The sequence below is a fragment of the Pungitius pungitius genome, chromosome 20 (genome assembly GCF_949316345.1).
Source record: "Pungitius pungitius chromosome 20, fPunPun2.1, whole genome shotgun sequence".
Classification (NCBI taxonomy): Eukaryota; Metazoa; Chordata; class Actinopteri; order Perciformes; family Gasterosteidae; genus Pungitius; species Pungitius pungitius.
Window position 1 is genome coordinate 5350081 of NC_084919.1, and position 14712 is coordinate 5364792.

The 14712-nt window shown below is 43.4% G+C and overlaps 1 protein-coding gene across 2 annotated transcripts; it reads right to left on the reverse strand.

Annotated features, from left to right (window-relative positions):
• Window positions 1–1114: 1114 nt before the first annotated feature.
• Window positions 1115–14213, reverse strand: dnajc5ga (DnaJ (Hsp40) homolog, subfamily C, member 5 gamma a). Of its 2 annotated transcripts, XM_037448731.2 has the most exons (7): window positions 14024–14213; window positions 8756–8883; window positions 7539–7752; window positions 7174–7330; window positions 5690–5868; window positions 5156–5195; window positions 1115–4962 (listed from the first exon to the last, which is right to left on the reverse strand). In XM_037448731.2, exons 2-5 carry the CDS (start codon window positions 8872–8874, stop codon window positions 5693–5695), a joined length of 666 nt encoding a protein of 221 aa, XP_037304628.2. In that variant the 5' UTR covers window positions 8875–8883; window positions 14024–14213; the 3' UTR covers window positions 1115–4962; window positions 5156–5195; window positions 5690–5692. The 2 variants fall into 2 exon arrangements, with proteins under 2 accessions (XP_037304628.2, XP_037304629.1); XM_037448732.2 differs by lacking the exon at window positions 5690–5868.
• Window positions 14214–14712: the final 499 nt, after the last annotated feature.

A 14712-nucleotide genomic window follows, 5' to 3' on the forward strand; every position in this document is an offset into this window, starting at 1 on the left:
GAACATGCTAACTTATGCTAACTATATATATATATATATATATATATATATATATATATAAACAATACTGAAATAGGTCACTATGCACTTTTACTTCATTTTTTAAGCTTTGATTTTTTTACTTTTACAAATGTTACACTTATTGAGGCACATTTTTGAAGGCAGGATTCCTACTTCATGCAACTCATACTTCCACAAGTAAGCTGTATTTAAAATGTGTGGTGCGTTTGATTGAGTCATCAAGCCAGAACAAACACAGCTCCTAGCAAACATTCAACTAGAGTTACACCCAGAACATTTAGTTGAGTCACGTATGTTCTGGGTTTAGGAATTAGAACAGACGGTTGCACTGCTTGGCGGAGACTCAAACTACACATGGTGTTAAGAATATGTAGATAAGTAGCAATCTCTACAATCTACATGAATTACTCTTTTAAACAGCACACTTCATATTTAGCAACAATAAAAAACAATTCAGTTGTTACATTTATGCTGTAAAGAAATTAACTTTCGTTATATATATTTGTCATTAATTCATCATTATTTATAATTGAAGTGTGGTAACCCATCTTATATATGATTTGATTTTAAAATGTAAGTCAGATGAAGAACAGCCTAAACTAATGTCAATAACACAACAACGACGTAATTAATATGAATCTGTCCTATCCAGATTTTAAACCAGAATCCATAAAAAAAAAAAAACTTCCTCCACGATGTGACCCAGAGACACTTTGACCTCACGTCTCTGACCTTTGACCTTATGATCTTCCTGATAAGCGAGTAGATAGCAGGGAGGTCAGCCAAATCCACAAGGTATTTTCTAATCCCCAGAATGGAATGGGCTAAATAGACTAAGCTATTAATGGGATTACTAACTATTTATAGGCCCGGAGAGGGGGGAGGGGGGGGGGGGGGGAGGACACACAGACACACAGCTATTCAGGCATCTCTACGAACAGCTTCCTCTCCTTACATGTTTAGGTAATTATTGTGTATCCACGCCCAAAGACTTCCACAAACACCATGAACAAAGCAACAATGTTGTCGCATTTTGTTGTGACTACACGAGAACGCCAAATGGGTAAATGAAAATGACAAATGAATGACAAAATGATTATAAAAACACTTTTTATTCGTTTGAATTTAATGTTAAATCCTTTTACACATCGTCCAAATGGAACCACAAGTTAGTACACCCCCCTCAAAAAAAAAAAACACCATTGATAAAATGTTGTAATTGTCGTTTAAATATGTTGTCACTCCTAGGAATACAGCAATTTAGTGGATTGTCCTACTTCAGTCAGTCGATTAAGGACAACACAAGTCCGAACGTCATGTACAGAACGTTAGCTCCATGCTAACGGTTGTTAGCATTCACGTGCATTGAGTTCATGTTATCAAACACAAAGCGTATGCTATCAGGTTAGCACGAAGCACTGGACCAGTACTGAGAGACTTCACTCATCAACAGGCAACATAAAACACTATTTGACCCCAGCCCCGCATTAGTATATTACATTTATATTATGCTATGTGACGAATTAAAAAAAAAAAAAGTATAACTTACAAAACAGACATTAATTCATTAAACGTCTCAATTCACAATAATGAATCTTGTCATTTACTTTTATCTTACAACAATTGCAAAAATAATAAATAATGTCTTCTTTCAGCGCACTGTGGCCTCGTTGCTTTAACGCTTTTGATTTGAGAGGTGAAGAAGTATCGGTGGTTAAGGAGATACACGTCGATAGAGACATGGAGGTAAAGTATTAGTCCAAGCTGGCTTAGAAACATTTTGTAATTCACCAAAAAGAAGACGTTCCTGGTTGCTGGTTCCACATGGAGGTCTACGTTATTCTATTGCAGCTCGCCGGGCAATATTCATATTGAGGAGTATTAGCAGCGGAGTTTGACACAGACGCACTATGGCCTTTATTTATTGTGGGAGGAAAACCAAAAGGAATAATCTGCTAGCGGACAGCGAGAACATTTAGTTTAGAAATAGAAAAAAAATGTTTTTTAAAAATGTACCTACAAGCAACAGTATTTTGCACGAGACAATAATTCTCAACAACACATCAACGCATTGACCAGAGTAAACATTCTTAAAGGTTTTGAATGTGATCAGTCGAGACAGAAACTCCGGTTCAAACACCCTTGGATAGGAACATTTTTCTCATGTATTTTTTTTATTTTAGATACGTAGACATGAAAAGGTTTCTGTCTCCGTCGGGTCAGTTCAGTTTCATGGTGAGTTCCAGACAATAAAACAAATGAATAAAAGTTGCTGACAACAAGTCTTTGATGAAGAATCACCCCCCCCCCCAAGATGATGTCACCACATTAATATTCCCCATGTTCAATTAATCAAAGCACCTGTGTGGCAATTAATCCAATATGAAACTGTGTGTGTGTGTGTATCTCAAGTAGAGTGAACGTTAATCAATACCATTCCCATGATATTAACTTGCTAGACATGGCGAAGTGCATCAAGGTCGACTGTACATGGAACACAGCTGAATTAGACTCAATAAAAACACAGGTTTGTGGTTAATAAGACTCCCGACACAGGTCAAAAGCCTCGTGTACAGACCAGTAACAATAACTTCCATCTTGATCACCTGTTGCAAAATCTTGATTGAAGACCTTGAGCTGAAACGATTAGTCAATTATTTGATGAAGGGAAAAATTTGTTGATGAATCATTTCAGTCCCTTAAAGTAAAATCACCTTGTGGCCAGTTAGCTATCGATTATGGAAGAAATGTTGTTTGCTGCAGCTAGGGATGGGATGTTAGGTTTTAATAGAGTATTGGATTGAAATGAAATTGAAAATACAAACAAAAGTTGATGGTGGAGAATTTCCATTATGAGGACAATCATGAAAACCCTCAAGAGTGTCTTTGGAAAAGCCTGATTTAAATTAAATTAAAGAATTATTAGAGAAGAAAGAACAGAGCCACAATGTTGCTCTTATTTTAACCTTTGTTCATTTGTTATCCATGCAGGGGTAGTTTAGGTTAACCTCATTTAAGATTGAAAAATGTTTTGTTAACTAAAAATGGAGTTCGCTAAATAACAAAAATCAATGGGTCAGATGAGTGAAAAATATTTGCTTCCTGACTTTGTGCAAGGTAAAGTGATTCCAGTCTGATTTAGTGCCAGTTTTAAGTTTTTTTATACCACATTTCATTGATTAAAACGGTCCCATGTCTAGCTGCAGCACTAACGTTGACCATGCAGAAGAAAACCACGATTAAAAACTACCTGTGATTTATGCTCCCGTCTAACAAATAACCAAAAACCACAAATTGTAAGAACATTTAAGTAGACAAAAAATCGTCATGGTGCGGTTCTGTGCAGCTTAAACACGGATCCAGATTCACTAAAGGTCTGCACAGGGAGGAGCAATAAATAAGCAAATGAGACACTCATGCCAGCCAGACATCAGAGCAGAACAATGATATCTCAGTCATCTTTATCTAGGGTCACTTTATTAATCCATTATGAATGGAACCAGATGATTTCCCTTGCAATGCAGCCTTAGTGAATCTGGACCAGAGTGGACAGTTTATCAAGTAACTTAAAAGTTGCCGGTTTTGGATGTTCTGGAAGTAAGAGGTCAAATAAAACCCTGGACTTATATCAAAAAGGAACAGACTCGCTTTGCAAGGTGCATAGACCCAAACTTATAGGAGAAAAAACAACAAATGGCGATTCCGGAGACCATCGAGTCATCATGCGTTGGCACGCTACACGGAGCTGTTGGCTTTATAGTTTCACTGAACAACGGGAGCGCAGGACGAGCTGTGCATTTATCTTCCATGGTATGGCATCTGTCCATGTCCATTGGAGTCAATACATTGGGCTGGGTTGTTTTTGCAGCCCAGTGACGATGACTCGTGTGTGTGTGTGTGTTTGTGTGTACCAGGCAGTTCTAGGGTTTGGTGGGCCCACTGTATTCCAGCGCTGTACATGAGTGTGTGCCGGGGCGAGGGGAAGGAGGGATGACGACGACGACGAAGCATGCATTAGGGACAAAAATAATGCATGCCTTTAAGAAAAGCCTCGACTGCGACCCGGGCTCCACGCCTTCACTTCCCGCCTTTGGCTTAGACATCAAAAGATCGCTTCTGCCGAGTCAAATCTCCTCGGATTCCGCTTCGTCATGTCTGTGTGATATTCACCGGGGGTCCCCAATGTAAATTAGACGGTGCAATATTAAACGGAATGAGACTGTTCGTTGAGACGAGACTGAAGAACGAGAACGACAACAACAACAACAACAAAATAGGTCCTCTGCAGTCACACTGCCGTGCAGCAGTCACAGGTGGCATTCAAAAAAATCCTTTTTCTTTAAGTGAAAGAGGGAAAGAACACAGGCTCCCGTGGGAAACGGTCACCATCCACAATGGAGGGAGACGTACGGTGAGGTCTGGAGAGATTCAATTCCAGTCCTAGTCCTGTTAGCAGACAGATCGTGAGGATGCAGCCTTCTATGACGGCGTAGCCCCGCAGCTCACCGCTTGCAGCCATCTTGAGGCCCAGTCCTTCCGGTTTTGTTATGATTAGAACAGATTAGTGAGGAGTAGTTAAGCCTAGTCCTGGATAACCAACTGTTGGCAGGATCCCATGTAGCCCAGGCTGGGCTAACATTATTGCAGCAAGCTGGAGGGAGATGCAGCGTGGGGCGGAGGGAGGGGAGGGGGGGGGGGTGTGGCCTTTTCAAGCCCAGTAGGTGGTTTAATCTGCATGAATACGTCTCCATAACTTTGAGTTCCATTGAGGGGGCCCTGGAGCCTTTAGGCCCCCACCTTACAGGTGTGGTCCAGTAGGGTAGATCCGGTGGGTTGAGGGGGCAGGATTGAGGTGGGGGCCGGGGCCCGGCTGGTGGCTTTCGGCAGGTTGCTCTCTGGCAGCAGTCGGATGTGGCTGGATCATAGGAGGGGCTCGAAAGGCTGAATCAGAAAGGGGGAGAGAAGTGGGGGAGGCAGATGGAGATCTGAACAGCTGTTGCATCCAATCAAAACAGGCGGACAACGCCGTTGCTTGGTTGTCCACACAAAAGATATGAGGGCTGTTCTCTACAGAGCTTCTTGTGGCGGTGGGTAAAAAAAAAAAAAAATCATAAAGGAAATTTAACTCCCCTACCTGCTTCTGCTAGTTGAGGCTTATCCCCACTGTCACTTTCCTGTGGGAGGTAAGGAAAGTAACAACGTTACCGTCTCCATATCATAAACCCCATTACAGCAAAGATTACATCTCTCCTGGGGGTAAAAACCTGACAATAAGCTAAGGTTATAAACTGTAACATGGTAAAAGAAAACAGAAGACAGATTGCAGACCACACACTGTTCTGTATGAAACTAGAATGGAACATGCAGTGCAACGAAACATTAAATATTTGACTAAGAAAAGGCTTCTTTAAGTTAACCATTCAGGGATCAAGCAAAAGAAATATCAGATTTTGCCTCAATAAACACAAGTGAAAAAAAGTGACAAGTGGAAGAAAAAAAAAAAGGTAGAAACATAAACTGAACAGTGATGGAGACAACATGGAGGTACAAGGCGGCGTGACGTGACGCGGTGCTCATGGAAGAGTGACGTGGTGACGAACAACGTGCAGCCAGACAGCGAGCCGACAAGGACACACCAAGCGGGACAATGTGACGAGGCGGCTCTTACGAGTCATTTCGACTCTGGTAGGGTCTCTCCCGGGTTCTCCTCCCCTGCTGGACCGGCCGGGCTCGGCGACTGGGCCTCCGGGGGAGGCATCGGCAGTGGAATGGGGGCGGGCTGACTCGGGCCTTCCGGGCCTTCCGGGCCTGGATTAGATTTGGGCTGGCCTATGATTACTGTGTAACCTGTTGGATCGGAGCATGAACACAGGAGCGCTGCAGCGTGAGAGCCGGCGTTTACCTTCTGCACAGATTTCACCTCCAGATGCCGATTCCACGGTAACACACGTGCTGGACTACGCAAGAACTTTCTATACAAATCCGGCCTAGCATTCCACACCACCTCCGAACCCTTGAAACAGACTGCTGTGCCGTTTCTTAATTCAGAGATTTTTTGTCATTAAATGCCTCGGCAAAGAATAATAAGAGTAGCAGAGTGGATGTAGTCAGGCTACTGTGACGGTCACGTGGGTTTTGTAAATAAAAAGTTAATTCCTAAGCCATAGAATGCATCCCTCACGTATCCCTCATCCGCCCGCTGCTCGCTCCACCTTCAAACGAGTGGATGCAGTTACAGGAGATAATTATCATACTTCCTCAATGTGTACTTTATGAAAAGCTTTAACATTTTACAGGTTTCTCTCTTCTCTACTGATGGAATCAGTTTAACTCAAATATTTCTAATTTATTTTTGAACCATAAAGCAGTTTGTAAATGTTTTTTACAGTGCTATAAACTATAAATGAATGTATTCTTTCCATTTGGCAATAAAACACCCGTGCAAAAGCTGCCTCTGTACCTCTCTGCTTTTCTTAAATTTCAGAAGGCAACAGCTGTGCGTGAACCTGCTTAACACCGTCGATCCAAAGAAAAGGGAAATTTACTTCTCTTGCTAGAAACACCAAAGTGTCTGGTAAGCAAATATGAGACCAAGTAAGTGTGTGAATAAACAACAGTATTAAGTATTACGGACCAAGATTATATTAGTTGGAATTCTAACAGTCAATGTTTCATTTTAGGATGAGCATAGTTTAGGGGGTTTTCAGTGAAACACTAAGTTAAATTAGGAATGACAGCATTTGTCCTTTGCACCTCAGGTTCCCACGTCTCATGGTCAATGTTTGAGCCCTGAAGTAAGGTCCGTGTTAAAGAAAAAAAGCTGACAAACTCGGAACACTTTGTCCTTCAACATCAAATACGTCACCAAATACCCCTGCGGTGAATGACTTTTACACGTCGTCGAGGGAGAAGCTGACCAGTGGCTGAATGAGAGGACTACACTAAACAAGTTCATAAACACCTTTAAAAAAATATATATTTTTCTGTTAAACAAGGTCTCCATTAACACCAATTTATTCAACAATTAAAGATTTAACAATCCGCGTGTGTCCAATGCTGCTGTCCCTTGGGAGTCTGAACTGTCTACTACATGGACAGCAGTTAATCACAAGGCATAAAGGGTGCACAACCTGCCTGCGCCGCGCGACCTACCTCCGTCCTGCTCCGCCTTGATCTGGGCCTCCAGGTCTTCGGGGTCGACGTACTGGTAGTTCTCCTCGTCGTCGGGGGGTTTGCACTTCCCACAGCAGAAACAGCAGCAGCAGCAGCAGCAGCAGCAGGTGAACATGGTGCAGCACAGCACCAGACCCTGCGGGAGTCAACACGTCCAGACATTAAGGCCCGAAGAGCCATTCACGCAAGGACCCTATAGGACTTTATTTAACCCTTTTGCACACACACATATATTAAGCACTGCGTTAGTGATGTATTAAAAAAAAAAGAGAAGGTAGGTTAAGTGTGACTGAAAATAGTGACATTTAGCAACATGTAGCGACTTTACGAGCCGCAGCACCAACCTTAAACCACCACTTGGACATGAGGAAGTAGTATTTGACGCTCTCCTCTCCGAACTGCTCGGACACGTACAGGCCCATGGAGCCGTACTCGTTGTAGATCTTCCTCTTGGTCTCGTCATTTAAAATGGAGTTTGCGTTGTTAATCTCCTTGAACTTCTCCGCCGCCTCTGGGTTCTCCGGGTTCTTATCCGGGTGGTACTTCAGCGCTAGTTTCCTGACGGGAGAGAGGAGGAGCACACGGGGAATCAAACAACGCGAGGTGTGGAGAAGGAGTGATCGGGTTGGATTTCATTTACGATATGTTCATTGTTAGCAGCAAGTCACAAGTAAAATGGCTGTTCAAAACGAAAGGTTTCAGTATAAAAACAAGTCAAAACAAACTATGGTTCCTCCACCCACATCAAAGTCACAATAAATGATTATTACTCTTTAGAAATAGACCTTTTTCACAATAAACGGAAATGCGTCAAGGTGGAAGTGGACTTCCTGTCAAGCGTCCACACTTCAGGAGAAAATGGATCCAAGACTCACAGATTTACCTACAATTACATTCGCTGACGTTGCAAGTCTGGTGGTGGAAAAAAAGAAATAAATAAACTACCCGTGGTCCAGTTTTTAAGTTCTCTTTGCTATTTCCTTTATCTCTGCTCCTACAGAAGTCAACAGCTGGCGTTTTTGGCACCGTTCACAAACACAGGCTCCCTTTTTCCTTTGGGGGTGAAATCGTTCCAAGGAAAAAGGCTAGGGACAGCCTCTGGTTTCAAGCGGCAAACAGTGATCCCCAAACCGCAGTGCGCCCCTTTTAAACGCTACAGTTTGGTCCTTCATCCCACCTGGATCCATTTTCTTCAAAACCAACAGGACAAAACGATCGATTTGGCTTCTTTTTTGGAATAACAAGAGCAGCCCGGTACGCTACAATAACTCCTGCACCATTTGTTTACCGCCGTCGCCCTGAGCAGACCGGAAGAGGATCACCACGACGATTGCGCATTTCCAGAAGTTGGGTGAAAAGGTCTACGACTGGTGGAGGAACGCCTGAGTGACCAGACCACCTATGAGGCAGTGTTTGCAAACAGCAACAGGATCAACTCATTTAAGGGAAGGCAAAGGCTTTAGGAAGAGCCCACAGAAATAAATACAAAGTGGTCGGCCTAATCCCTCCTGAAGACACATCTTGATTGGAGCAAGCGTTCTGATGATGGCAGCCTGCACACCTGTAGGCCTTCTTGATGTCCTCGGCCGTCGCTCCCTTCTCCAGCCCTAGCACCTTGTACACGCTCTCCCCAGCGGTAGACATCTTCCTTTGGGGGCGGGAGGGGTTCGGTTCAGCCATGGCTCACGTCTGTCATTAGGAGAAAGTAAAGATATGATAAAAAAAGGTTAGAAGGAAGGATTAAAAAGATAAAGCATTGCAGCTTATCGCCATGTTGCGAGGCTCGGCGCAGTCGACCCTAAAGCCTTTGGTTCCAGACGCCACAACGCAGCAGAACAACACAACAGACTACGGATGCGTTTCTGTCTGAAGGAGTACAGCATCCATGTGGATCAGGTTTACTAACAAAACACACAAAAAAAACACGCAATAAAGTAGGCCAGATGTAACGGTTATTATGTCCATCAAATATGGCGCTGCAACACAACTCTAATTGGTTTGAATTTTAATCATGCATCATGGTAAGCATCTGGTTATTCTACAGTGTTATTGTTGGTGTGGGTCTTTTGCACACTGCCCCGTTGTCCCACACAGCTGAGCTCGTTGGCACCGCGTCTCCGCCTCAATGGCCAGCGTGAACCCGAGCGTGGCGTTCACCGCTGTGACCGCGTATTTAAAACGTTCAAATATAGAACACGTCGGCAGAACGCTGAGGGCCCACATTTTGCATAAATATTATGAAATAAAAAAATAGAATACGTTTTGAAAACGTTAAATTAAAATAATGAAACGTCAAAAGAAATGTTTTCATTTCCTTTCATCAAATGTGACATCAGACTTTAGAAGAGTGAAAAAAGGGACACGAGTGAGGTGAAGATGTGAGGAGACCACATGTGCTTAGAGTTGGGTAGAACATTTGGTTATAGCTAAATGAGATGGCAGTTGGGTTTTTTTTTTTTCCTCCTCGTCAAAGCCTCACGCACAACGCAGCAGCTGCATGTGGTCATCCCTGAGGGTGCACATGAAGGTTGGCAACCTTTTTAGGCGTACAAATCAAAAACTTCATCCAGAATTGCTACTGTGTCAGGACTGACGTAAAACAATTACTGTACTGTTGAATAGCTTGGAGGTGTTTCACAATACGCAACAAGAGCTTACTATCAAACCATGGCTACTGTACGAACACACACACACACACACAGAGACACACACACACCCACACACCCCGACGACTCCTAAGCCAGCCATATAATGCTGTCCGGGTTGTGGACTAAAGAAGATTACGTGTTGCTGATTCGACAGATTACCGGTCCGAGTCCATGGGAGAGAAAGCCCGCGTGCCGGTCAGACTGCGGCTGCTGAGCCGACGCGCACAACATTTGTGTTATTGTGTTTGTCATCGAGCATTTCCATTAGACCGTCAGAGTGAAACACATCGACATAGGGATTTTTTAAAAAAAGGGGGCCTTGAGGTTTGTCTAGTCACGCAGCACTAGTGTGATCGGACAGCATCTCTGCCTTAGGGTGGGCAATTTGTTGTTTTTTTTTAACCCCAGATATTACAAAGTGGGCAGATTTGCAGAGGATTAAAAACCGATGACCTTCACAGTTATTACAAATCCCCAGCTAATGCTAAAGCTGCTTGAACTGTGGGCCTTTGTTATTTCAGCTCACACCAGTATGAAGTGGGGAGGGAGGGGGGGTGGTAGTGGTATATTTGTCAGGCAGTTTGGTTGGAAGATGATGAAATGAGATTAGATTAATTGGCTTGATTTTAGATCGTATTGGCCGACAAAACGGTCACAATTCCTAAAGAGCTGCACTGTAGTTTCCTTTTATTACAAATGTATTTCTAAAAATTTTGATTGAGTCATGAATTAGTCAAACGTCATCCCAATCGATAAGTCTACTACAGAACCTTTTTCCCTCGTCTTTGTTCAATTTTAATGTTAAACTGAATATCTTTGGGTATTTAAGACAGACAAAAGATGACAACACCTTTCTGACAATTAACCTCGAAAATAAATCATATCGGTTTCACGAAACGACCAACATCAGTTTATATGCGTTGGAGAGATATTGTCACACGTATAGACCAGGGTTACAGGAAGGATGAAGGAAAAGCAACCAAAGAAAGAATACGTGTCCATGAAGGGGTCCACAGTGCTGCCACCAGCTTAACGTTCAACATGAACTCGGTACGTCTCGTTTGTCACGCTTCAGTTTCACCCACTTGGCGCCGTTTTGTCCGTTCACATGCAAGCAGAACTCGCCACCCTTTTGCACCGTGTTCTCAGCTACTACACATGAAAAATATGAAATTAGAAGCGCTTAGAAAGGAGCCTTTTCACCTTTACTGTCTCTCATCCGATTAAGTAAAGAGCCTTGTGTGGTTAAAGCTTCATACTCCCTTTACGCATTACTCATTTTCAAGAAGTTACAAACACTGTTGGTTGCAATATGGCAGCAATAAATGGACACAAATACCAGTCAACAGCTAGAGCTGAAAAATAATACTATTGAAAACCAGCCAGTTGTCAATTTCTTACTAACAAAGGAAACCGACCAACAAATTGAAAGGTTTTCCCATGCTTCTAAAACATTAGGACGAGCGGACTCTTGTTTTGAATAAACCCTGCAAAGAAGAGATCAAAATGGCCAATGTTTGTTCTCGCCGATGGACGCGCTGTGGGACCAGATGGCGTTCCCACTGACGCCAAGGGAGCTGATGTAAACACCCCGAGTTGTCCAAACAGTCTGTCGGGAAGAAACAGTTCAGTAGACGAGGCCTCCGCCTCATGCGTGAACCTGCAAGACCTCCAAGCCACAGAAGTCTGCACTGATCGATCCCTCAGCCTGCAGCCATCAATGGAGGGTCACTGAGCCAGGTCTATTAGGCTGATTGGCTAAATGCAGTCTTGGTGGTGCAGTCTTGAAAAAAAGAAAAGCCTGAATGGATGCGAGCACGCACACACACACACAACGTTTCATAGTTGTATATATATTTCATTTTAATATTTAAGGTTAAAAAAAATCATCTTTAAACACAAGGAGTGACTTCCTTCGCTGCTTTTTTTTTTTGCATCTGTATGAAGCATTATAGCAGTTTTTCCTAATGTCTAATAGAACCTCTTACAAGATATTTGTTCAACAAAAGCCCAGTCTTACCATATGACTGTAAACACTAAAAGTACTGCAGAGCAGAAACCCTTACCTAAACCACTGTTAAAAATACAAATAAACTTGTAATAGCAGTGTTTAAAACACATATCATAAACAAATACCAAAAAGCAGAAGAGCAAATGTGTGGGCAGACACACCTAATCTACTACTCAGGGCCAGTTTGAGAAGTACTTATAACACCATTTGTAAAAGCCTATTATTAGAACAGCACGATACACCAAAGTCCTGTTTTGCTCCACTACAATTGAGGGCAAAACTAAGAATTCTCAGTGAAGACAACATCTTTTAAGATGTTACCTCTTTCACTCTTAAAATAGCACGTCACTTGATTGTTCAAAAATAGAACTAGCTACGGTGTGTGTGCGTGTGTGTGTGTGTGTGTGTGACATGTTATCAATGTGATAAAAGCCAACGCCAAGCCCCCAGAGAAAAACTAAAATATATCTCTGCCATAGTCCACAACAGTTGTATCTGATGACTGCAGCTCAGAGAGAAAAAGTAGAACGCATTTTGTGAGCTTCAATGTTGGGTGTTTAATCAGTATTATTAAAAAGTACCATTCATTACACACGGGGGGAGGATGGAGATGAGCTTCCCAGTCCGTGTGTGCGTATCCTGCCTCCATCACTAGCAGACTCCCAACCCCAACCACGACCCAAACTGTGCTGCATCTGTTCATCATTAAAGTTGGAAAGCCAGAAGTAAGAAACGAAACCGTCCTGATCTCCTCGCATTGAATGGTAACAACATGCGTGGTGGTGTGTGTGTGTGTGTGTGTGTGTGTGGGGGGGGGGGTTACGATGTCTGCAGTAAAGGCTTCCGGTTGATTATCAATCTTGACACCAGCTTAACAAGAGAGAGCGAGGGAGAATCCATATTAAGGTCATGTGACATGTACATCTACACCCTGCAGGAGAAGAGCCTGGTTCGGTCACTGTTGTGGTTTCTCTCAAGTTTTCACAACTTCAGCTCCAGATGTGGAAAAAGTACTCCATGTATTCTACCTGAACGTAAAATGACTCTGTTACAAGTAATCAATTTATACATTTTTCTCATAAAACCTTACTTTATATTCTGATGGGTAGTTTGTGAACTTGCCCCTAGGAATCAATAAAGTACTTCATAATACACTTGTTGATAACGGCTTGTATCATGAATCTGAATCGGCGAAGTAACTTGAACTGATGCAAAGCAGTAGTGGAGTAGATGGTATCTTTCCCTGTGAACTACAGCGGAGGAGAGATGGGAATAAGCGAAGCACCCGGTGTGACGGAGTGAGGAAGGGAGTGAGGAAAGGAGTGAGGAAGGAAGGGAGTGAGTGAGGGAGTGAGGCTTGTCCTCGCGCAGCTCTAATCCATCGCTAATCCCGCTGCACTAACGTCACTGTCCACCTTACACTCGAAAACGTTACAACAAAAGGGACATTTATACAATTCCACTTGACGCCGCTTATTCCGTCAAGAAAGGCTTCTTTCCGGCTGAATTGAATCAGATTAGCGATGGACACGTCGGCCGCGATGGTGACATGCAGCCTCGCTGTCAGCTTAACACGAGACTACAAAAAGGAAGTACCAAGAGAAGTACTTTATAGCTATCTAACGTTAACTATGTCAGATTGGTGCTCGCGCCCCGTGACGGCGGGCTACCTGTTAGCCAGAAAGCAGCCCCGGCACCGCTGTCGCGGGGGAGGACGGATGCATCCGAAGCGATGTGATCTAATGAATGCGAAACATGACCACGGGCCAATGTGGCCGCGGTGTTTCTTTTGGCATTAACCGACGATCCGGCGCGCGCCGGACCGGGCGGGAACCGCAGAAAACCGCAGAAATCTGCGTTCACCAGTGCTCGATGCCACCGCCCTCCCGTTTAGAAGAACAACACTTTAAGAAGGAAAAAAAAAAAAAAACATTTGCGTGATGCTGTGGAAAATGTCCCGGGCGCAAAGTGCATCGCGTGGGTTTATAAAGGCGCTTCGAATCGTTTTACGTGTCCACGGGGCTCCCGCTACGCTGCCCTTTTTGGTGGAGAATCAAGCTTTACATGCCAGATTTTTTTGCATTGAGTTTGGCCTACGTGTGCCCGTGACAGCTATCCACGGTTAGCTAACCTCAAGCTAGCGGATCAAGTAATGCCCTAAACGCCTTACCTTGTGCAAACTGAACACTGTATATCTCGCCGTGCGGTTGGCTGGATCATAGAGGCATCCGGTTTAATGTCTTAACTCTCCAGTGAAGGCTCGTCTTTTTTGGGGGACCGGTGGCGGAGGAGTGATGGCCCGCTGTGGCGCCGCCGGGTCGCCTCTTCATGTGCGCGTCTCTTCGCGAGAAGGCAGACGCGCTGTGATTGGCTGGTTCCTCCTTCCAGGGAACGGGGTGCTGCTTTCAAGGGTTTCCCCCAAAATCCACTTTTCCAGCACAAACGGCTAATTACGATTTCGCAAATGAATAATCTCGGAATTGATATGCTGCGGCGTGAGGAAAACAAACACCTATTAGGCATTCTGAATGTTCCAACTGCTTTGAATTCATTATTCAACTAAAGCTGTGTAATTAGGAGGAAATCAGATTGTGACATCTTATATTAATACAGGTATTATAAGAATCATAGGAATACACATTCCCGTAGGATATTAGATGACAGCATCACAGTGGGCAAGAGTTGCATCTTAAACACTTGAGCAGCTCCGGTATTTTGAGGGATTCAAATTTTGATCTATCATTTGGTCTCTAGGAATCTAATTTTGTCTCAATGTTTAAAACGTGTCGAGTCATACAGGCCTGTGAGTTGGATTGAATTAAAAAATGTCTTACAGTTCTTAAATGCAGCATTTATTGT

Coding starts and splice junctions, on each gene's coding strand:
- dnajc5ga (XM_037448731.2), bottom strand. CDS start 8,874: ATGGCTGAACCGAACCCCTCCCGCCCCCAAAGGAAGATGTCTACCGCT. Junction 7,331..7,538: donor TGTCCAAGTGGTGGTTTAAG/GTTGGTGCTGCG, acceptor TGACTCCCGCAG/GGTCTGGTGCTGTGCTGCAC. Junction 5,869..7,173: donor CAAGGCGGAGCAGGACGGAG/GTAGGTCGCGCG, acceptor CCGATCCAACAG/GTTACACAGTAATCATAGGC.